The 22,947-nt window shown below is 45.2% G+C and overlaps 2 protein-coding genes across 28 annotated transcripts in view; both read left to right on the top strand.

Annotated features, from left to right (window-relative positions):
* The window catches only part of LOC133118777 (neuronal cell adhesion molecule-like), an 84,187-nt gene extending 70,858 nt beyond the window's left edge, over window positions 1-13,329 (top strand). For 11 of the 26 annotated variants that reach the window (XM_061228979.1, XM_061228984.1, XM_061228977.1 and 8 more), the window contains 9 exons: window positions 157-333; window positions 1,826-1,861; window positions 2,717-2,782; window positions 3,817-3,939; window positions 5,600-5,755; window positions 7,319-7,450; window positions 9,046-9,124; window positions 12,703-13,050; window positions 13,273-13,329. In XM_061228979.1, coding sequence (XP_061084963.1) covers window positions 157-333; window positions 1,826-1,861; window positions 2,717-2,782; window positions 3,817-3,939; window positions 5,600-5,755; window positions 7,319-7,450; window positions 9,046-9,124; window positions 12,703-12,937 — 1,004 coding nt within the window. In that variant the 3' untranslated portion in view covers window positions 12,938-13,050; window positions 13,273-13,329. Of the gene's footprint in view, window positions 1-156; window positions 334-1,825; window positions 1,862-2,716; window positions 2,783-3,816; window positions 3,940-5,599; window positions 5,756-7,318; window positions 7,451-9,045; window positions 9,125-12,702; window positions 13,075-13,272 lie in introns of those variants that run through there. The other 15 variants (XM_061228999.1, XM_061229001.1, XM_061229000.1 and 12 more) reach the window with 5 other exon arrangements.
* A 4,884-nt stretch (window positions 13,330-18,213) lies between these two features.
* The window catches only part of cntn1b (contactin 1b), a 28,062-nt gene continuing 23,328 nt past the window's right edge, over window positions 18,214-22,947 (top strand). Inside the window, exon 1 of one of the 2 annotated variants that reach the window (XM_061229761.1) lies at window positions 18,214-18,277. The gene's annotated coding sequence lies outside the window, so the exon portion shown is untranslated. Of the gene's footprint in view, window positions 18,323-22,947 lie in introns of both variants that reach the window. The other variant, XM_061229760.1, reaches the window with a different exon arrangement.

Here is a 22,947-nt window from a genome sequence, read left to right as displayed (position 1 = left end):
CACCATTAGCATAGCATAGCATAACAACATAGCATAGCATAGCATAGCATAACAACATAGCATAGCATAGCATAGCATAACAACATAGCATAGGATAGCATAGCATAACAACATAGCATAGCATAGCATAGCATAACAACATCCTCCTCTCTCCAGTTAACAACACCAATGAGCTGGGGCCGCTGGAGGAGGTCGCCCTGCCGCCCAACGAGACGTCCTTCACGCTCCTCAACCTCCGATACAGCACGCGCTACAAGTTTTATTTCAATGCGAAAACTGTCAAGGGACCAGGACCGGTCATAACGGAAGAGGCCGTCACGATTATGGATGAGGGTAAGTTTAAACTCTTCTTGGCCAGTCCCGTAGACATCCTGCTCGCATCGACGCAGGCTAGCCTTTGAATACGGTCACGTGTTGGTGTTTTCATTGAGGTCTTTTCCAGCAGTACAGACTCGATACTTGGGTGGTGTTTAGATCGGGTCGTGTGTCCCTTTGAGATGTGGTCAAAGTTGTCTCTTGTTGAACTGGTCGGTTTTGGTGACATGAAAATAGGTGACCTTTTGTATCGATAGTCCTTGATTAGAGCTCCACAACTCTTTCATAAGCACCTTCTTAACACCTTAACACCTTTGTAAGACTAATTGCTGAATATCAACACATACGTTTATTAAATATATGGCTAGGTGTTCAACTTCACTTATCTGAAACCAGATTGGGTCTATATTGCATTCAAACACTGTGCTTATGTGAATACCACCTGATCGCTGTTAGTCACATTCACAAATTATTATTGATGACCTTTTCTTTGTCCAAACACGTGCTTTATTTTTTTGTAATTGCAGTAATCACTCACAAACAAACGCATACACGCAAACATTTGCTCTAGCCGAAGATGTGAAAATGCCTGATTTCTGTTGAGTACAATTTGTCAACGTTGTGGTGTTCTGTATCTGGAATGTAAGATGGCCACCGGGTTACTTAGCAGTGTCTGTCCCTTGGGGTACGAGGCTAGATTTTTCACTTCTGAAATGAAAGGAAATTTAGTGTGATGTTGAAATGGAGGGTTTTGGTCTGAAGGTATCTACAGCAAATATACTTACAAATGAAGTTTAACTCCCGTCAGTCTTTGACTGGCCTTAAGTCAGTCACTTATGCCCCGCATATTCAGCATCCAGCCTGAACTGACAAACTTTTATAAAAAAAAAAAAGACCCCCACATTTTGACCTTATTGAGAATCAATTGATCGAATAACCGATTTAAATGACTGAAATTAAAGTGCTAAATGTTATTGCTAGTAAAAACATCAGAATCTCTGGTGCTCAGACGCATTATTAAGAGACGTAAACAGCAGTCTTCCTTTCGTTTGAACGAGACTGTGAAGCGTTGCGCTCCATTAGCATTAGCCGCTAGCATATAGCTGTAGTCATTAGAGACTCCACAGGACTGCAGCTGCTGTTCTGACAGACTGTGCCTGTCCACACGTTTCGCGGCTAATCGCTGTACCGGTGGGTACAGAGAGAACCACGTCGCTAACCTCCGTTCCGTGGTCCATGAGCTAACACACTAACGGTCTCCATTTTGTCTTCCTTCCCGTTTTCCTAACCACGGCCACCCCGCTCTGGATTTTTCACCCTGGGCAGTTAGCATGTTAGCGCCACTGGCGTTTCTTTTTCTAATAAAAATATCGTTTCAAACTAGTCTCTGTGCTGCTTGATCCTTTTAACGAGCGTCGTTCTGGTTAGGAAAACGGAGGACCTTTGCTCCTCTCTGTCGTCTCCTATTTACGTGGCCGCCCTTCTGTGTCTCTGTTCTCCCTCCCCGAAGCCCTCCTGAGGCAGCCCGCGGTAGACGTGGGCACAGGTAACCACAGAGAAGCCTGCATGCCCTTCATAACGCTTTCATAAGCGGCGCATAACGCCTTCATCAGCGCTACGTAGGCGTTCATAAACATAAGTAGTGCTTATGAAGGTCCGTTCACAGACAGTATTGAAGTGCTATTGGCAGGCAAACACAGTCTCAGTATTGGTGTATGATGGTATAGAACCTCTCTCTGACGCCCTCTCCGTAAGCAGAGAGGGGCGAACGGAAAGGGGAGGGGGCGCCACCGCGTCGGGGAACCCCCGAAAGGGAGGAGGGACACGGGGCAACAGGACTCAAGGTCACACCCACAGTCCACACCGCAAAACCCTCTGCCTCGCCTTCCGGAAAAATCCCACTTGTTCAATAACCACATGTGAACACCAACACGTGAGGCCTACACATGTTAACTACAGAATTGATCCCTCTTAGGGTAGCCCCAGCTAGTTCAGGTCGCATGTTTTGTTTTCACATGTGGAAATTTGTCATTCGCTTGCGAAATATCCAGTTCACAGATGAATATATTCAAGAAATAATGATTTTCTTTTCCATAAGGGCTGTCTCGCTTTCTGCAAATCATCTTCGATTACAAAGTCAACCTTCACTCTCAGTGCTGGCTGGCCAAACTCAAGCAGTAATCATCCCCATAAGAAATGATATCCATAATCCACCTAACCTCACCCATTATCAACGCCCTCGCGCTTGCTAATATGTCAACCTGCACCACCTATTAACTCCTGCACACTAACGGCTAACTCTCTTTCACTTGTTTTTTTTCTCTGTGAATCCTGGGCATTGTGTCGTGTCTGTTTGTTTTGTGGTGTGGTGTGTGTCTTATACCTCTCCGTGTTCTTTCAGGGTACGCTGCGCCCCCTCATCCAATCTCCCCCATTACACAGTCTCAGCGTCCTCCGTTTGCCAAGGGTACATCTACTCGCTAGCCCACGGTCTTCCTGTTTCACGCCAGGGATGATAAAATGTGCACGACATGGCTGTGATGTCACTTCATTCATAGGGAAGCTCCGCCAATCACAGAGTATGTTGTTAACCAGCAATGGAACAACGCGATTGGTGATTGGTGGGTGACTTTGTGGCTACTTCCTGGTAATTTCCCAGAATTGTAGCCAGAATGTTTCCACACATCTTTGATGGCGCTTTTCTATTGCCTGTTACGAAAATACTCTCGTGGAGCTCTTCCTTGTCATCTTAATGTGCCTCTGACATCATATGCCTCTGCCTATGATGTTGTGCCTCTGACATCATAGGCCTCTGCGTATGATGTCCTGCCTCTGACATCATAGGCCTCTGCCTATGATGTCATGCCGCTGACATCATATGCCTTTGCGTATGATGTTGTGCCTCTGACATCATAGGCCTCTGCGTATGATGTCCTGCCTCTGACATCATAGGCCTCTGCATATGATGTCATGCCACACCTCTATTTTCGTGTCCCTGTTTCATGGCTACAGTCATTGTGGACTCATGTTATCTCTCTGTCTCACAACCTTTGTTTATCTGCTATGATATTTTGTGGTATGCATATGCACTTATTTGATAAGGATAGGTGTTGTTTTTTTTGATTGGCAAAAGCAGATTTACCATTTTACACACAAGTTTTGGCAATGCAATCCTTGTTTTGCAAGTTTGAGAAGTTGGGCTGAATGAGAAATGGCCTCAAAGACATTTCTCAGGAGTGTTGGTGCTTTTTGGAGTTCGATTTCTTTTTTTAAATTGAATACAGTGCCTCACCTTTAATAATTGCATATCTATCCAATATCTAATCAATATTTATGTTATCTGTAGCGGTTAGTGTTCTTGCCTTGTAATAAAGTTGCCTTGAGAAAAAAAAAAAAAAAAAAAAGAAGTTTCCACAAACCTCTCTCTGTTTGATTGGCTGTTCCTGCTGACTGACCTCCGACCTGTGAGCTTGATGATTCTGTTCTCTCTTGTGTGTTCAGCCCGCCCTGTTGGTCCGGCTTTTGGGAACGTTAGCTCGACCGTGAGAGAGAACGACGTGGTTATCAGTTGGGAGTACTGGGGACCAGATAAGAATGTTTACATTGAATATATTGTAGAAAACAGTAAGACATTCTTTTAACACCTTTTGCTAGAAACACCCTTTTAGATTTCCGTTTAGCACACCCAACGTTAGCAACTGGTGTCAAGAGACTCTACAACCTATAACTGCTTTACATAAAGATTTTTCAAACTGTGGAATTGGCAGCAACAAAGCTGCCTTGTGCTTACATGCTGGAGCCTTGACTTGAACAAGCTGCCCTTCAATTGGCAGGATTGAAGAAACCTCTCTGTGATTGGTCAAAGATGCACTGTAGACATTGGATCAAGTTTTGCCTGCCATAGTTGTAAGCCAATGGAATAACCTACAAATTCTAAATTCATGATACAAAAATGTGCTCTATTAATGGTTCTCAACGCAACAGGTAGAACCTATATAGAACTCAGTGATATTTTGCCTGGTTTTATTAACCTCTTCACAAAAACATGTGCAGTATATGTTGTACAGTTCTCGCACACCTATATCCACCACTAGTTTGAGCGATGTAGAATAGTCATGAGCTGTTTTTAAGGCCCTGAAGCCAAAGAAGTTGTTCTTCTTTTATCAACAGAAATGTGCTTCTTCTCAATGGGAGACTGATTTTGATGTGTCCTACATTTTCAAATTGCTGGTGTAGAACTAATTTTAGTGACTCTTGAGTCTTGACTGTTCGCACATCAGTCTCGCATTGGGATGACGTTACGTTATAGAATTTAGTACTGTTCACAAACTAGTACTGGTTGGTGATTTGCTGTGTAGCATGTCATAGTGATCTAAATGAATGCATTAGTATTGAGAATACGGTCTAGCCAAGTAAAAAAAAAAAAAAAAAAAAAAAATGTAGTGCAGTAGTGCTTTTGTTTATTTTATTTATCTTTAAAGGCGAATTCCACTGCAAAACAGTGTTTCGGACATTTTAACAAATAGAGCCGTAACTGCTTAATTCTCTCTGTGTGGCTGGTTAAAGAGTTATCGGCAGCGAACGTGCGAGTTTTGGTCGAGGTCTATGTCCTAATGACGTATGCCTCCACCCTTCCTCACTGTAGCACTGCAGTGGGAGGGTCCTATTAATGAATGGATAGCTTCTCGCCCCACCTTTGAGTTTTGCTACTTCAGGAAAGATGTGAAAAAATGACGTGGTCGGACTGTGTCATACGTTGAAGCCTTGCCTGGTCATTGTAGTCTATGGGGGCGGCTTGTAAACAGCTTGTAGCTTGTTGCCTAGTGGCTAAGGTATGCAACTTGGATCTGGAAGGTTGGTGGTTCAAGCCCCGGTGTAGCCACGATAAGATCCACACAGCTGTTTGGCCCTTGAGCAAGGCCCTTAACCCCACATTGCTCCAGGGGGGATTGTCCCCTGCTTAGTTTCATCAACTGTAAATCGCTTTGGATAAAAGTTTCAGCTAAATTAATGTAATGTAATGTCTTTAGTAAATCAGGTACCTGGAGCATACGGTAGAGAGCTTGCGAAGAGCATTAAGCTACCTTAAGCAACACTTCTACAAGTAAAAGTTTATTTTACAGTGGAATTCCCCTTTAAGTCTAAAGCTACTGAAATAATTGGAGTGGTTACGGCTTCCCGATAGTTGCATGAGCCTCCTGTTCAGACTTCCAGACAGATGTGATGACAATTCCTCATTTAATCACCGCCCCAAAAATTGACTCTCTTCCCGAAACTCTCGTAGGCAAAGAAGAATGGAGGAAAGAGCTTGTTAACGGCTCGCAGACCTATCAGATTAAAGGCTTGAAGCCTGGCACCTCCTATAAAGTGCGAGTGGTCGCGAGAGACCAGTCGGACGAAACCGTGCACAGCACGAAAGAGTTGTTAATAACACTTCCAGGTGAGACGGCCCGCCTCCACCACGGTAGTGCACGCGCCTGTTTTTTTTTACAGACATGCGCGCTGACGCTAGCGTAGCATTAGATTCTGCGTTAGGTTTCCGTAGCCCAGCAGAAAGCACAAAACGTTCTCGCAGTGACGCCGTCGCGTTGAAGTCAACATAATAACGTCGAAAAGACGCTCCGGAAACGTTCTGTGTTCGCTGGGGTAGCTTGGGTAGCTTGGGGGCGTAGACGCATGGCTTGTTAGGTGGCGTTAGATTTCTGCATGGCGCCGCTGTGTGTTGTCGAATCGCCCCTTCCCTTCCTGTCGACGAACTGGAACGCGACAGGTGCGATGGTTGAAGATCGGAGCGGTACCTTTGGCTGTTTCTGTTTGTTTCGGGCACATGGCTGACCGTGCTAGTGTTAGCGTGCCCATGTCTGCATGCGTGTTTGCAGGAGTCATGTGATCGGTTTGCCTGTGTGTGCTCATGTCTCCGGCAGTAACCGCCTTTGTTGTTTTATCGTGACCGGGATTCCGAAGCATCTCTCTCTTTCAGGACTGCGCGGCCGTTTTTTTTCAATGCAAAACGGCGCTCCTCTAAGCCTGCAACGTATGCACGACGTCACGCATGCTAATAGCTGCTAACGCTGCCCAACCCTGTTCCACTAAGAACTCTCGAACATATTGACCCAAATTTTTCACACTTTATTCTACTAATAAGCAGCTAAAGAGACCTTGAGCTGTTGAATGAAGTGTGTTTTATTTTTTAAAAATTTAAATAGAACACACCTACAGCAGGGGTAGGCAGCCCTGGTCCAGGCTGAATATTCTGAATGATGATGCTCCTGAAGATGGTCGTCAACATTCATTAAACCTGATGACCATCCAGTTAGGGGTTATAGGTTTGGATAGAGGAAAAAAACAAAAACGGGACCATACCTGGCACTCCAGTACCAAGGGTGGCCTACCCCTGTCTTACATGATGGTAGACCTCCTGGAACAAGGTTGAGCAGTCCAGACTTAGTTTCTGAACATTAACCCAATATTTCTTTGAGTAGTTTTTGGTCTTATGTCTGCTAGTATTTCTGTGCTATTTTTTTATTGCAGTATTTCAATAGATGGGGTTCCACACAACGACAGTAATTTTGCTTATCTAGTTACCCTCTGTTATTCCCACAGAGGCTACTATGTGCAAATTGTGGGAAGTTTCTACATTTCATTGGTTAAATTCCAGAAACTACGGGTTAGAAAGGGCCATACGGTTCGTAGCAGAGCCATCCTCTTTCAATGGCACGCAAAAACATTCCTTCAACCGATTTGAAATAATCCTTCAAAAGTTTATGCTGACCACCCAGCTCCTCCAAAAGAGCACATTTTTTTGTTACTCAGTTGGACGAGGGAAGGTTTGCAACTCACTGAATATGAAAGACCACGCGCGTGGAGATTCCATAACTCTCTCCGCCGGTCGCAGTCTCGACGCCAAACGGCATTAGGTTTATTTAGTGAGAGAAGGTTCTGGAAATGGTGCGCGTTCTTCACCGTGACCTGTCTCCTCCCCCCCCCGGTCTCCTGGGAGCAGCCACGGCGAGTCGGCAGGTGGACATCGCCACGCAGGGCTGGTTCATCGGCCTGATGTGCGCCATCGCGCTGCTCATCCTGGTGCTGCTCATCGTCTGCTTCATCAAGAGGAACAAGGGGGGCAAGTACCCGGGTGGGTGACTCTCCGGCTAACCCGCCGACCAGCGTCTCACAGGGGTGTTAGGGGGCTGACCGCCGACCAGCGTCTCACAGGGAGTTAGGGGGCTAACCGCTAACCGGTGTCTCACAGGGAGTTAGGGGGCTAACTGCTAACCAGTGTCTCACAGGGAGTTAGGGGGCTAACTGCTAACCAGTGTCTCACAGGGAGTTAGGGGGCTAACCGCTAACCAGCGTCTCACAGGGAGTTAGGGGGCTAACCCGCTAACCAGTGTCTCACATGGAGTTAGGGGGCTAACCGCTAACCAGTGTCTCACAGGGAGTTAGGGGGCTAACCGCTAACCAGTGTCTCACAGGGAGTTAGGGGGCTAACCGCTAACCAGTGTCTCACAGGGAGTTAGGGGGCTAACCCGCTAACCAGCGTCTCACATGGAGTTAGGGGGCTAACCCGCTAACCAGTGTCTCACATGGAGTTAGGGGGCTAACCGCTAACCAGTGTCTCACAGGGAGTTAGGGGGCTAACCGCTAACCAGTGTCTCACAGGGAGTTAGGGGGCTAACCGCTAACCAGCGTCTCACAGGGAGTTAGGGGGCTAACCGCTAACCAGTGTCTCACGGAGTTAGGGGGCTAACCGCTAACCAGCGTCTCACAGGGAGTTAGGGGGCTAGCCACTAACCAGCGTCTCACAGGGAGTTAGGGGGCTAACCCGCTAACCAGCATCTCACAGGGAATTAGGGGGCCTACACGCTAACCAGCGTCTTCCAGGGAGTTAGGGGGCTAACCGCTAACCAGCGTCTCACAGGGAGTTAGGGGGCTAGCCACTAACCAGCGTCTCACAGGGAGTTAGGGGGCTAACCGCTAACCAGCATCTCACAGGGAATTAGGGGGCCTACACGCTAACCAGCGTCTCACATGGAGTTAGGGGGCTAGCCACTAACCAGCGTCTCACAGGGAGTTAGGGGGCTAACCCGCTAACCAGCATCTCACAGGGAATTAGGGGGCTAACCGCTAACCAGCATCTCACAGGGAATTAGGGGGCCTACACGCTAACCAGCGTCTTCCAGGGAGTTAGGGGGCTAACCGCTAACCAGCATCTCCCTGGGAGTTAGGAGGCTAATCGCTAACCAGCATCTCCCTGGGAGTTAGGAGGCTAATTGCTAATCAGCATCTCCCAGAGAGTTAGGAGGCTAATCGCTAATCAGCATCTCCCAGGGAGTTAGGAGGCTAATCGCTAACCAGCATCTCCCAGGGAGTTAGGAGGCTAATCGCTAACCAGCATCTCCCAGGGAGTTAGGAGGCTAATCGCTAATCAGCATCTCCCAGGGAGTTAGGAGGCTAATCGCTAATCAGCATCTCCCAGGGAGTTAGGGGCCAAACTTTTTCTAACCATATTATTTTTTTCAGTCATGTTGCAAGACTGGTCTTGGGGGTGTTTTTTTGGTTCAGTTAGTAATTTAAATTGGAAAGGCGTTCAGGAACTTTCTTAAGGCAGGTTTCAGGCACAGTGTTCATTGGAGACCGGGCGTTTGGCACGGGCTGTTGGGGTTTGATCCCCCGCTTTGGCAGCCGTACCCCGGGGGCGTTTCTGAGGCCTGTCCTGTCCCCTCGCAGTGAAAGAGAAGGAGGACGCACACGCCGACCCCGAGATCCAGCCAATGAAAGAGGACGACGGGACGTTCGGAGAGTACAGGTGAGGAACCCAGACTCCGCCCCCTTTAGAGCCCCAGCAGGTCTGGAGCTCCGCCCCCGAGTGGCGATTCGTCGGCGAGGAGCGTGTGCCGCCCCATCCCCTCACCAACCCCCGTTCCCCCCCCCCCCCCCAACCCCCAAAACTCTGGACTGTGTCTGGAACGAGACGGACCCCCGACCACGGGGGACTCGAAGCACTGCCAACTCCCAACAGGTTTTATTTTTGTGACTTTTAGCGTGTCGACCGTGCTGCGTTATTCAAGAAGCGGGTACCTGCGCTATGCTGAGCCTCCTCAGGGTTAGGCTTTGGGGAAATGAAAAAAACTAAAATACGAGAAAACGATGCTGTTGAAATTCTATGAAGAACTTTCATTCCTGGCCGTTTATAGACTGCCTTTCAGGGCTAACCAGCTTTTTCTAAGCCTTTTTTTCGAAATTTCCTTAATTCTTCCTTGGGCACCTCCAGCTAATAGATAAGCTACTTGCTGCTTCATAGATTAATCTATGCTAACATGTATGCGTAAGCATTACTCCATTTAAACAGAAAATAAAGTTATACGTATTCATGTAATAAGCTACAATGTCAAAGCTGCTTTTGCAATCGCACGTGGAGGAAATGGTTCTTTTTTTAAAAGGTTTTTCTGTACTGTGATTTTCCTGTATTCTTTTCAGTGCAAAATGTACAGCGAATGCTCATCTTTCATTTTATATTTCTTATTTTTTTTAATAGACTGTGTTTGAATTTGAATCTATGCTCCGAGATAACTTTCAAATAATATGCGATGACATAAATGTATATCTTGTGCAATACGCATGACGACAGATACTGTATGCTACCATTTTGTGAAAAGTATTCAACAGTGTGTGATGATTCATATATTAATCATATATTAGAGGTGCAGTATTCACAACAAATGTCATGAAAGCACAATATTTCGTTGAAAATGGACGACTTTGCCATTGTAAAAAGAACTGAATGTATGTTCAGAACCACCAAGCTGAAAGTGTGACAACCTATTAAGAGCCTGTCTGAATGTGGCCTAAGTGAAATATGAAATATGAAATGTCATATTCCGTCAAAATGGAGTTCAGACCTGATGTCAATAAAGACCAATACGTGGAGAGTCTGTGTTTGACGAGACTTATGAAATGTAGTAGTTCTCAGGATCTATACATTTTCAATTGTCTTTTTTAATATATATATATATATATATATATATATATATATATATAAAGCATGAATGAAGAAATGACAACAGCATCTGAGGTTTGAGATAAATGTGATTTTTTTTTAACCAAAAAAGCAACGACGGCACATTTGACCTGGCTTGTGCAAATGGAAAAAAAACAAACAAACAAACCTGGGTGAAAATACGTATCTGTTTTTGAAGTACTTTTCTATCCTCTACTGAGCTTGCCTGGTGTATTCAAACCTATGAAATACTCTCATGAAGTACAAATCTGACTTCTGCTCCTCTTGGCGTGGCTTGGCTTGCACCAGGCAAGATCAGTCAAGCTCAGAAAGGTATTCGAATTCCAGAAGAATGACGAATTTGACCCAGGTCTGCTTGGGATAGGTTTACTCGCATACGAGTCCTTTCTGCCAAGGCTTGACCTGGATGGTGTACAGTTGTGTGTCAGTTATCGCCATTCTTACCTGTGGACCAGGTCCTTAAAGCAGCTGCTCTTGACAGGTGAGGTAAGACGTGTCCTCTTCATTTGTTTAAAAGGTGATATTGATAAAAGTATGTCATGACCAAACCAGGACAGACCAGGGCTCGCACACACACAAAGTGTCGAGAGCAACCGAACCAACACAGAATGTTCTCACAATGTCACCAGAATGTTTTGTCAATGTTATAACATTGCTGCAACATGGCAACAACTTTTGCTGGGAAGAGCCCTGATCTGGGATCAGTTTACCCTTTCTGCTCATCATGGATGTGGTTGAGATGTGGACAAGAGAAACCTGATTCCAGATCAGCACTCATTCTCTAAGACTATTTCAGTGGTCTTTGTTCCTGGTCCTGGAGAGTTGCAGGGTGTGCTGGTTTTCGTTGTTACTCAGCACTTAATCGATCAATGAAAGCAGTTATTACAGTTAACTCATCTCCACCTGGTTTTTGGGGTCTGATTTAGTAGAAAACAAAAAACAGCACTCCCTGTGACTCTCCAGGAACAGGACTGAGGACCACCCTGATGTAAAATCTAGCTATGCCAGCTTGACCCGTTTGAAGACTGAACTGGTTAAGCTGGTCATGAGCTGGTTAACCAGCATGGCCAAGTTGCCCATTAAGCTGGTTTGGCTGGGTATGAGCTGGTCAACCAGCTAGTGCTGGTAGCTTGTCAGATGTCCGCTGGTCAACCAGCTACCCGCTCTTTCAATACGTAGCTTGAGCTGGTCGAACCATGTGAAGCTAGGAGCTAGTCTGAGCTGGTCAACCAGCGAAACCTCTTTGATATTTGTGTGTGCTCTTCTTCCCACTCTCTGTAAATGGGGAACTGTACGGTTGGGTCACTGGAGAGGTAAGAAAGGGACCTCACAGGCCACCGTACGTCGACCGTCTCACAGACGCCGAGCATGTGCCTTCTCCCCTCCGACACGCGGAAATAGACCTGCCTGATTCACCATTCGCCATTCACTCTCACTTGTCACCCGCCCCCCCTCCCCCCTGTCCCTCACGGGTAACATTGACTACCTTTCACTAAACTACGCTTTCTCTCTGCAGTCCTCCCTGGCTGGCTCTTGTAGTTTGTTTTTTATTTTCATTTATTATTTCAGCTTCTTTGGTTTGGTCATTGCCTGAGAATGTGCTCCATCTCGATGTTGGATTTCCAGTTCTTTCGCAGCAGCAAACTCTTTTTGGTTTGCGGAGGGGAAATGTTGCCAAGCGACTCTCGCCGTAGCAACATAAGCTTCTCCTTCCCGTCTCGGCTGACTGCGGGGAAGGGGAAGTTCCTGCGCTCTGAAATCCAATCGGCGCGCGCTGCCTTGCATCTACCGCTCTTGTGTTTTAGTTTTGCTTTTGTTTCCTTCTGACTGTTTATTTATTATTATTTTTTTTAGACTGGGGGCAATAAAATGATCTAAATATTGACCCGCCAGAAAATGTCAGATTGGCAGCACTGTGTGCTGATAGCAGGGCCTGCTTGCTGTACCTGCACTTTGATCTGATACAATTGAATACTGTCATAATTTGGTACAAGGAATCTAAACCCAAACGATTGAATGCAGCCTTAAATTTGGTACAAGGAGTCTAAACCTGACTGATTGAATACTAGCATGAAATTTGGTAAGAGGATTCTAAACCCAAACATTTTAATGCAGCCTTAAATTTGGTACACGGAATCTAAAACTGATTGAATACTGCCATGAAATTTGGTACAAGGATTCTAAACCCGAACAATTGGAACGCATCCGGAAAATTTGGACCGGGAATCTGAACCTGTACTCGGGCGGATTAATGAGCGAATGTGAATTATTGCTCCATCTAAAAAAAAAAAAAGAAAAAAAAAAAAGGCCCTTGTGACGCCATTTTCTCTCCTGCTAACCCCCTGCTGCGTGTCGTTCTCTCCTAGTGACACGGAGGACCGCAAGCCCTTAAAAGGCAGCCGCTCGCCGTCCAACGGGACGATAAAGAGGGACGACAGCGCCGACAGCTTAGTGGACTACGGCGACGGGGGCGACGGGCAGTTCAACGAGGACGGCTCGTTTATCGGACAGTACAGCGGGCGGAGGGAGAAGGAGCCCGCCGAGGGCACCGAGAGCTCGGAGGCCCCCTCCCCCTCCAACCCCATGAACTCCTTTGTGTAGCTGGGGGGGGGGCGGAAGAGCCGACGCCGTGTCTCAACAGCCAACCCCTCGCCTTTCATCCCACAGGCTGCCCCCTGTCGCTCTGAGCCGCCTTCACACACACACACACACACTCACTCACACACACACACACACTCACACACTCACACACTCACACACACACACACACACTCACACACTCACACTCACACACTCACACACTCACACACACACACACACACTCACACACTCACACACACACACTCACACACTCACACACTCACACTCACACACACACACACACACACACACACTCACTCACACACTCACACTCGCGCACACGCACATACACACACACACACACATCCACCTGACTTACACACACACACTCACACACACACACATACACACACACATCCACCTGACTTACACACACATACACATCCACCTGACTTACACACACACACACATACACATCCACCTGACTTACACACACACACACACATACACATCCACCTGACTTACACACACACACACATACACATCCACCTGACGTACACATACACATCCACCTGACTTACACACACACACACACACATCCACCTGACTTACACACACATACACATCCACCTGACTTACACACACACACACACACACATACACATCCACCTGACTTACACCCACACATGCACATCCACCTGACTTTCACACACACACACACATACACATCCACCTGACGCACACACACACATACACATCCACCTGACGCACACACACACATCCACCTGACTTACACACACATACACATCCACCTGACTTAAACACACACACACATCCACATCCACCTGACACACACACACACACATACACATCCACCTGACACACACACACACACATACACATCCACCTGACGCACACACACACACACACATCCACCTGACTTCCACACACACACCCATCCACCTGACTTACACACACACAGGCACAGACACACACACGTACACACGCACCTCACACACAAACATCAGCGACAAAGTATTGCCACTCATTCTTCCCCCAAATAAACATTTGCGTAAAAAGGAAAGGGTTAGAGTCAAGGTATTGTGTATAGTTATTTCTGTAAACACTCCTACTTTCGCTCGCAAAGCATTACTGTAAAAGTGTCTCTTGTCGAAACAAGAATAAATGGGAAAAATGGGAAAAGACAAAAGTATGAAAAAAGATTGAGAGAATGGCTAAAGAACAGTCCTTTGTCAAATATGTCATTGTTATGGATTCAAATACTTTCCAACGGTTTTCTACTGAGCTTGTCTGGCGTATTAGAGCCTATGAAATATTCAACCCCCGCCTCCTGGCCCTTTTGGTTGGCTCAAATGCAGCAGGCAATATCAATCAAGCACAGAAAAGTATTTGAATCCAAAACAATTACGTATTTAAAATTATACAATGAAATGTAAATAATTTGATTGTTTACACTGAAACACATTTAACATTCATTACCTTTACAGCCTGCTTCTGTGTGCTTAACATTTTGTTGCCGTTATTTATATGGCAATGTCATGGTGACCCATTACTGTACAATGCAAAAATGTATTACATTGTTCTTACCCTGACCCATTCGATGTCAGTATACATTCAAATTAACCGTCATTCATCACACAAGCACAAGGAAATATTCTCTCAAAACTACAAAATATGTAGTGTAAAAAAGTCATTAGAAATGTGAAGGGTCAGTGTATATCTGACTTACTGGGGATGCCTTCCGCGTGTCTGATATTAACTGTTGTTTTGATATTAACAGAAAGAGGCATCAATGTTCTTGTGGACATTGTTGTGTAATATGAGATTAAATGTATAGTTATTATCAGTCTTTTTTGCAAGACAGGAGATTGCAGAACATATATGAATAGGCTGTAATCCGGGGGTTGTGTAATTGGCTCTGGTCTCAGTCCGGCAGTCCCGTGTGGCTCTACTTTTCAGCGGTTTCCGCGAAGGCAGGTCATATTTAGGTCGTGTCTAATTCGCATCTTTGTTTTGATTGTTTGACATCAGAAGTGTTCATGTGGCTCTTGCACTCGCGATGTAAAATGGCCGCCTCGCCCTGCGTGGCTTTGTCCCTTCTCGCCCTCCTTCTTCTCGCCCTCCTTCCCGTAACCTCGACCGCCGGTGGGCGAGCGCCCCTCAAACCGCACCGCCTTCGCGGAACGGCCGCCTCGGTGTCATACCGCCTGCGGCCAGCAGGGGGAGCCGGCCTTTCGCAGCCCGCGGTCGCGGTCTGGGCCTCTGAGCGCGGTCTCGCTGCACGCCCCTCCAGTGTACAGCGCCTTTGTGGAGAACCGTCGTCTACGTTTCACCGTTCGATTCGGACACTACTGACGAGAGGACGCGAACGGGAGCGGTCAACCGGCCCTCGCCGCCCTGACCGAGACCCGGAGCCACGCGAGGGGAGGTTACCGGCACAAATCTGCGGAACGAACACGGCACGCGATGAACTCCACACCGCAAAAATGCCCTCCGCTTTTTCGGAAGAGCGAGGGGGGACCCTCTCACTTTCTATTTTCTTCCTTCTTCAAAAGGACGTTTTTGAAAACCGCAACCAGTTCACCGTGGGGAAAAACGGCTGTTCTGGACGGTTGGAACGACACCGCCACGGTTGAACCCCCCCCCCCCTCCACGTTCGGTTTGCCCGGTCGCCTGTCTGAAGCGATCCGGGTTGTGTTTCTGTGCTTTAGTTGCGTGTTCCATTGCTTAAGAAGTGATTGCTGTTTTTCAAAGGGGGTGCAGTTCAAATCGGGCCTATCGCTGTTCTTAAAGTTTTAAACATCCTCGTGGGCAAAAAAAATAATAAAAGCCAGATTTCTGCAAATTTGGTTTTTCCATAACTTGCATCAAGTTTTAAGTTATGTTTTTATGCTTTTACATGTAGATATATTGTTGAAATATGTAAATATACCCAAGCTGACTGTAGACTCATTAGGCAGAAAGCCTAACACGTACTACTATTGTTTTTTGGGGTGGAACAGCCAGTGAATCTCTTTTCTACTGGACATGATCTTTACTCTTTTTATTTGCTGTGAACTTTGTGTTTCCATAACTCACATGGCAGGTCTCTGAAGCCGGTGTCAGAGAACGGTTTGGACTTGCAGTTGGTGTGTGTTCATCAGCTGCATGCGTTCGAAGCGCCAGGCAACTTTTAATAGGAAGTATAAAAAGTCATTTTTTTCAACTAGCAAAGTTGCGGAGTGCAAGTTCGTTGGGAAATGTCAGGCCAGTTTCGTAGACGCTTGTAAAGCTTAGTCCTGGACTAAATTGAGTTTTGTATGGAGAATTCTAATTCAAAATAGGATTTAGTCCTGGACAAGGGTTAGTCTGTGTCTGTGAAACTGGCCCGTATTGTTTTTACTGCTGATGGTGTGATGTGGTGTTCCCGATTGTTGATGCTAAGTGACCGCAGGTACAGACGACTGCCATTTGAGTGATATGATGATGATTATTATTATTACAAAACATTTTGTATTCTAAATGAAAATAAATGTCGGTTTCAGGATTTCACTAACATGTTATTCCTTATTTTAAAAGAATTCAAAAGCAAAACATGGCATACAGTATAATTATGAATAAATACTATCTGGCAACTTCCTCTGCATTCCTCTGTACTTCCTCTTTGCACCTTCTCCACCTTTAAGGTCGGTTAAAGAAGCGCCCTCTGTAGGCCACATCCGGCTAAGTGATTCGGTGATGCCCGAAATCTGTACATTCACAATGTTGCCTAGGTTATTTTTGGCTTTCAGTTGAAATAAACTTTATCTTGTTTACACAACCCCGGAAATATCATTGAAATTATTCAATGTTATTTACATAAATACCTAACTGTTGTAACCACACATATTTGATAGAATTCAGAAAACATAGGCCTTAATATCCAAAGTCCCATCTGTTCGTGTTTTTCTCCTCTCCGAGTTGACGTGTAATTCAGTAATTAGAATAGTTAATTTGGCTATAAATAATCGGAATGGGCCACATAATTGGTATATGTATTGGTGATCACCATTCAAAAATCAACACTTTACCCACATAAATAATTATCTGCCTTTATGTGGATGCTTATTTAGCAAATAACGCCTTTGTGATTCTTGCCAATTCGCTGTTGCCTTTTGAAAAGCATTGTCAGTGATTGTATCCTTGTTTTATCCAAAGTAGCAATGGTACTTCCACGGCTGTGGGTAAAATGTGTTTGCCATGTTTTTTTGTTTTTTCCTTTAAGGCTATAATTCTCCCTTCCCCCCCCCTCCCCCCTCCCCCCTCCAGTTCTGATTAAATCGACGGGATTATCGCTCACATCCCCGAGGACAGTAGATGATTCCCCGTGGTCACTGTATTACGTTCCTAGCGGGATCACGGGACTGAATCACGACGACCAAAGCCTGCCCTCTCCCGGCTCGCGCCCCCAATCCCGTTTGCAAATCCCGGATTGACATGTGACAGTGACATGACAACGGCGCGTTCTGCGTGATTATAAAGTCGAACCACTCCACACACTCAAACATGTTTACATCTGGAGTCTTGATTTCATCCGGCACATTTGTCAATAATATCACATCGGAATTTAAGCGAAAAACCATAAATGTTCTTGAGCATACTTTAGTTGCTATCCGATTTAACTTAATTTATTAATTTAAGTCGGCTACAATAATGTTTTAAGCAATCGCGACTTGTAATTTTTGACACGGGCCTATTGCACCTTCATGGGTTGCATTATTACACACTTTCTGCGCGAGTTTCGCCATTATTAACGGTAATGGAACGAATCTACAGTATTGGCTCGTTAATATAAAAAGTATACTCTTAAAAGTCATGGGAATTTGGCTTTGATATGATTATTAATATGCCTACGATTTCGTGCATCTTGATAGTTCAATATTTCGCTGTTCTTATTGACCCTTCGCGCTTCCGTTTTGTCTCCACAAATACCGATTAGTACGAATGATGTGGCTCGTCTGTATGACATAATCCCATCTCGTCCGTTTTCATATCAGACTACATCGAACTGCAGCAACTGCTTTAAACACGCCCCCGTATCTTTCGGTCTTAACAATGTTCTCCGACACGGGGAAATAAAGCTTCTAAATTGAAACGGTATGATGTCCAACTGCGATTTGGTCCGGCGACGTGCTTGGCTGCAGACAACTGTCCTATTACTGCCATTTCACATAGTTACTTCTATGTCATCTCTTTTTGCCCAATAGCCGCCACTCTAGCGCCCCCCGAAGGTGTCTGTCACAACTTCGCATCCAATCCGAGCCTAAAAACGCAGCTGCTGTTCCCCCGGCGAGATTGTCCGGCGATGCGGTGCTGACCCAGGTGTGTTTTGCAGAGATTTAACGCACAAACTTTTCGGCTTTGCAGGTAAGAAAATTGGTGTCAGGGGCATGGATGTATGCAATTAATATTTGAAAACGAGGTCGGGTTGATACAACTACGATGGGATTGAACTCTTTGCAGGATAAATGCGCGGTGTCTAGTTTTAAGCAGGGCTCCGGTGTACCGCAATGCAGAGCAGTTTAGCTATCGGGACAGGCAGCGCTTTTACCAGCTGACAACAGAAGCGATTAAGTTGTGATACATTTTACGCTCATTAGGTTAAAACTAAAGTCGAATTTAGACATTGTGCACATAATCTACGTCGCATGCGTACCTATCTGTTTTTATACGCGGCGGGATGCTGTCATTGAAATACTGCAGCACAACTTGTGTACGCCTCTATATCCGGGGAATGGCAGATTTAGGTGTTTCTCCAAATTTTGTGCGTTAATAATCAACTGTGAAAAATATACATTACGTTTTTTGCGCTGTCAATGACAAGCTGAGACTCGATTATAGTGGTTGGAACGAAATTCCCAGGTCATTCGCGGCATCTAATTTAGCATTGAGCAATTATGCGTTGACATTGCAGAGCATTTGCGTACTGGTGGTAAGTTAGTCGGTAGTTACTAGTTCAGGACTCTCACTCGCCAGATCTCGCTATTCCTTGCTTGTTGTCAGGGTCAGCAGAACAGTCGCGAGCTGCAAGGTGGAAGTCAAGGATGCGCAAAGGGCCCTTTCCGTCACAACCTCCCCCCCCCCCCCCCCCAGTCCAAATCCAAGTTTTTTGGCATCCGGTCATCGTCCATGGGCGTTGCCGTACAGTTTGTGCTGTAGAAAGTCCCTGCACGCCACATAAATGTGCTCTCAATCCGCGTTTTATGTGGGCTATTTGTTATTTGTCGCCGCATAGTGTTTCATATGGGCCTGTGGAATATAGCGTTACTGCTATTGCTTGCTATTGACTGATTCCTGTGCTTAATATCGGTAGATATAAAGGTTTACGACGTGCTCCGCAGTCACTGATAAAAATAACGAAATAAATAAAATATTTTTTATGTGTTTGTAATAATAATAATAATTGTATATTTTAATGTTTTTAATTAATAGAATACCATTTTTATTATAATTAGTCGAAGATAGTAGTTGTTTTTTGTTAACTCTAAAAATACCCAAATAAAAAACAAAATACTTTTTTTTAATACTTAAAAAAAGTTTAACATGTGCTTCTGTGCTAACAAAGATAGTGGTTGTGTGACAGGTTGTTTATTGAAAAGTCCCTGTTCCGGAATGTTCTCTACGTCATATGAAGATCTTTTTCCCCTCATCAAATGCATAACCATCCTATAGTGGGCAGTATAAGTTCAGGCTTCATATGATAACATATGATACTATGCAGGATTTTTACCTTGAAAATGTTATAAAATAACCATGCTCAATAACCATCTTATCTATAATGCGCTGGGCACATTTTTTGAATCCATGCGCCTCTGCCTGTATTTATTCTTCTAAAATGTTTTTGGGACGTTTCTGGCCGTGCTTCTCTATTCAGTGTGGTGAGGGGTGGGATTTAGTGGTTCAGCTGGGCGTTTGTCGCAAGCTTAACTAACATAGTTGTGGCAGGACAGCAAGGAAGCCAATGGGGCCTGTTCAAAAACCGTAGTCAACCTTGGAATTGATTTTTGTTGATGGCAAAAGCTATTGAAACACGGAGGTATAAACTAAAAACGGTATGGAAATGGGTATAAGATATAACAATGGAGGTGAGTGGGTTAAGATTGAGGAGGAGACATCTCTGATTATAAACTCAAGGTAAAGGGAGGGTGGAAAAGCAGCACTTCTTGGACCTCTGGGACAGTGAGTCGCTGATCCCTGCGGTACGCTCACGCCATGCTTAATATTGTTTGACACGTTTGCACCCTCTGGTGGTCACATCGTGACATGCAGTCAATAGCTCTGACTCCTCACAGCAAGAAGCTCCAGGGCTCAGCCTGGGCCTCTCTGTGTGGAGTTTGCGTGTTCTACCCGTGTCCGCGTGAGTTTTCTATAGGTACTCCGGTTTCCTCCCACCGTCCAAAGATAGGCAGGTTAGGCTGATTTGGAGAGTCTAAACTGCCCCTTGGGATGAGTGTCTGAGTGTATGGTGTGCAGGCTCTGTGATGGATTTGCCTGTCCTGGGTGTATTCCTGCCTTTTGCCCAATGCATGATGGGATCGCACTCCCTGCGACCTCTGAGCAGGAAAAAGCAGGTTAGAAAATGGATGGATGGATGCCAGGTTTGCTTGGGCTGCAGCTAAGTAAACATTGGACTGGAGTCAAGCAACACCAATCTAAATTTGACCCCAGTGTTTTCTGTCCTCACTAGTCTGGCAACTTCAGCAATTAATCAAAATGAAGTCACCGAACATTTGCATTTGTGCAGGTCAGATGATGTGAAATGTTTCAGGCCGTTCTGGCCTCTTGCTCAATGCATGCTGGGATAGGCTATTTGTTTGGCTATTTTAGGATACATTTAATGTGTATTACTCAAAGTACTGTTTTGCTGTTGAACTCTGTGCACAACTGAGGTGCAGTTGTGGACATTTTCCTCAGCATATTGTAAGTCAACAAAATGGAAGCTACTGTGAAGAACAGACTACATCCATTAGGGTAAGATCAGACTACATCCATTAGGGTAATTCATACCAGGCAAAAAAAATAAAAGAAAAAAGGCTACACTATAGCATTAGCCCAGGCTTGGCTTCAGAAATTACCCAGAGTCCTCAGCGCTGTGGGAACTGTGGACGTAGGGCCTTTCTTGTTAGCTGATGAATCGCTACAAGATGGCGGCCCCCTAACAGACAGAAACCATATGGCTGTACATATCCTCTGTGCCTTCACCATAAGGGGGGGTGGGGGAGAGGTTTGGGGGATGGGGGTCGGGGGGCAGGGCAGGGCAGTCTCTTCAAAAAGTGTTGAAGATGTGAACTGCTGAAAACCCAGGGCTGCTTATAAACTATTAATAAACTGTTATTACATAGTATTTTAACCATTAGTAGACTGTTTGTAAGGTCGGTATAAATCAGAGCTAGAGTTATGTCGTTACAGAATGAGTTATGATCACTCGTGGTGCTAGTAGCAACCTATATTGGCATATTATATAATTCTAAACCATTTGAATATAATTAGGTCAAGTATTGCAAACATGGGATTTATTTGACTGAAGATTTTTTAAATGACTGGTGGTTTATTAATTACATGACATTACATTAATATAATATTAACAAATTATAGTTACTGACTTACAGTTCTCTAATGGTTAAATACTGTTTAATAATAACAATCATTGAGCTAGATGGATTAAGTACACTGATATTTAAAATTTGAAAGGGTTTGTGACCAGAAGATCATTGAGGAGGCAAGGTTAGTAAGTAATCTCAGAATGGATTACCAAGCCCACTATGTACATAAATGGCAAATGTGACTGATTCAATTGATAAGGAGAATCAGGATTATCTCAACTCTCTGCTGAAAATAACAAAGTATTTATACAATTCCTGAATATTATACAGCGCACCCCATTCCAGCTGTGGACTAGCATGGGTACATTTTCAACACGTTTTTAGCTTTGCTGAGTTGATTTGTTTTTTCTCAGTTTTGTGTAAATGTGACTATCTAAGGTTCGCATTGGGATAGCAGGGTGATATCGACGACTCGATAATACTCAACGTATAAAACATATCCAGCTAGCACAGGCTAACCCAGAACTGAAGCTGAAAGGTTTACTCTGAGGGCGTTTAAAAATAGGATCATATTAGGAGTCGGCGTTCAGTCTCTTGCCTGTGTAACGCGTTTGCACAATGCTGACCTGACTCTGGCACAGGGGGACTATCCATAGTGAGCTCTGTCCATGCGGTCATCGATATTTGGGTTTTGAATTTATAGCCTGTTTATAGCACCCAGCCCTCTCAGATTTGACTGGGAACAGTGATCTGCATTCAGTATGAATCCAGTCTCTTGCGTTGCCCTCCTTTTGGCGTGATTACGGGGGTCCATGTTAGAGCGATGCTATTTTCTGCCTCCGCCATTGGTTCACGACCAGCATGAATGCTTCCAGTGTGCGATCATCTAAGGCAGGGGCAAAAACTCTTCTGAATCAGAATCCTTTCTCTGTTTTTCTGGAAGATGGGGATTCTGGGGAACATGCTGTCATGCCCTCCGGGTGAGAGACGCCGATGTTGTTAGCGGTTAGCGGTTAGCATCAATGGCGGGGCAGTGGAGCCCTGTGGGGTTACTCTGACCTTTCTTCATGAATCTCCCTTGTGTGCTTTCCCTCATAATCCCATGCGTCTCGTTTCCCCCATCTTGCCACCCAGAGGCCACATTCGGAACGGGATGGATAGCACAGGGAAGCTGATGGCGCGAGTGCGCACCCCAGAAGTGGGATTTCAAATGTTTTTCTGTATTTTTGACAGAATACATACTATGTTGCTGAAGCACAGAAAAGAACATACAGTATTCAAAGAATGCACAAACAAAGATCAAGGCCGGTGGTCTTCCTTCTTGTCCCTGGAGAGCTGGTTTTCGTTGTTACTCAGCACTTAATTGATCCATGAAAGCAGTTCACCTCACCTGGTTTCTTGGGTCTGAACTGGTTGCTGCTATGAAGGCGAAAGTAAAAACCAGCACAC

This window comes from Conger conger, chromosome 19 (genome assembly GCF_963514075.1).
Source record: "Conger conger chromosome 19, fConCon1.1, whole genome shotgun sequence".
NCBI lineage: Eukaryota > Metazoa > Chordata > Actinopteri > Anguilliformes > Congridae > Conger > Conger conger.
The sequence above is the reverse complement of the archived record's forward strand: the minus strand, read 5'-3'. Positions and strand labels throughout refer to the sequence as shown.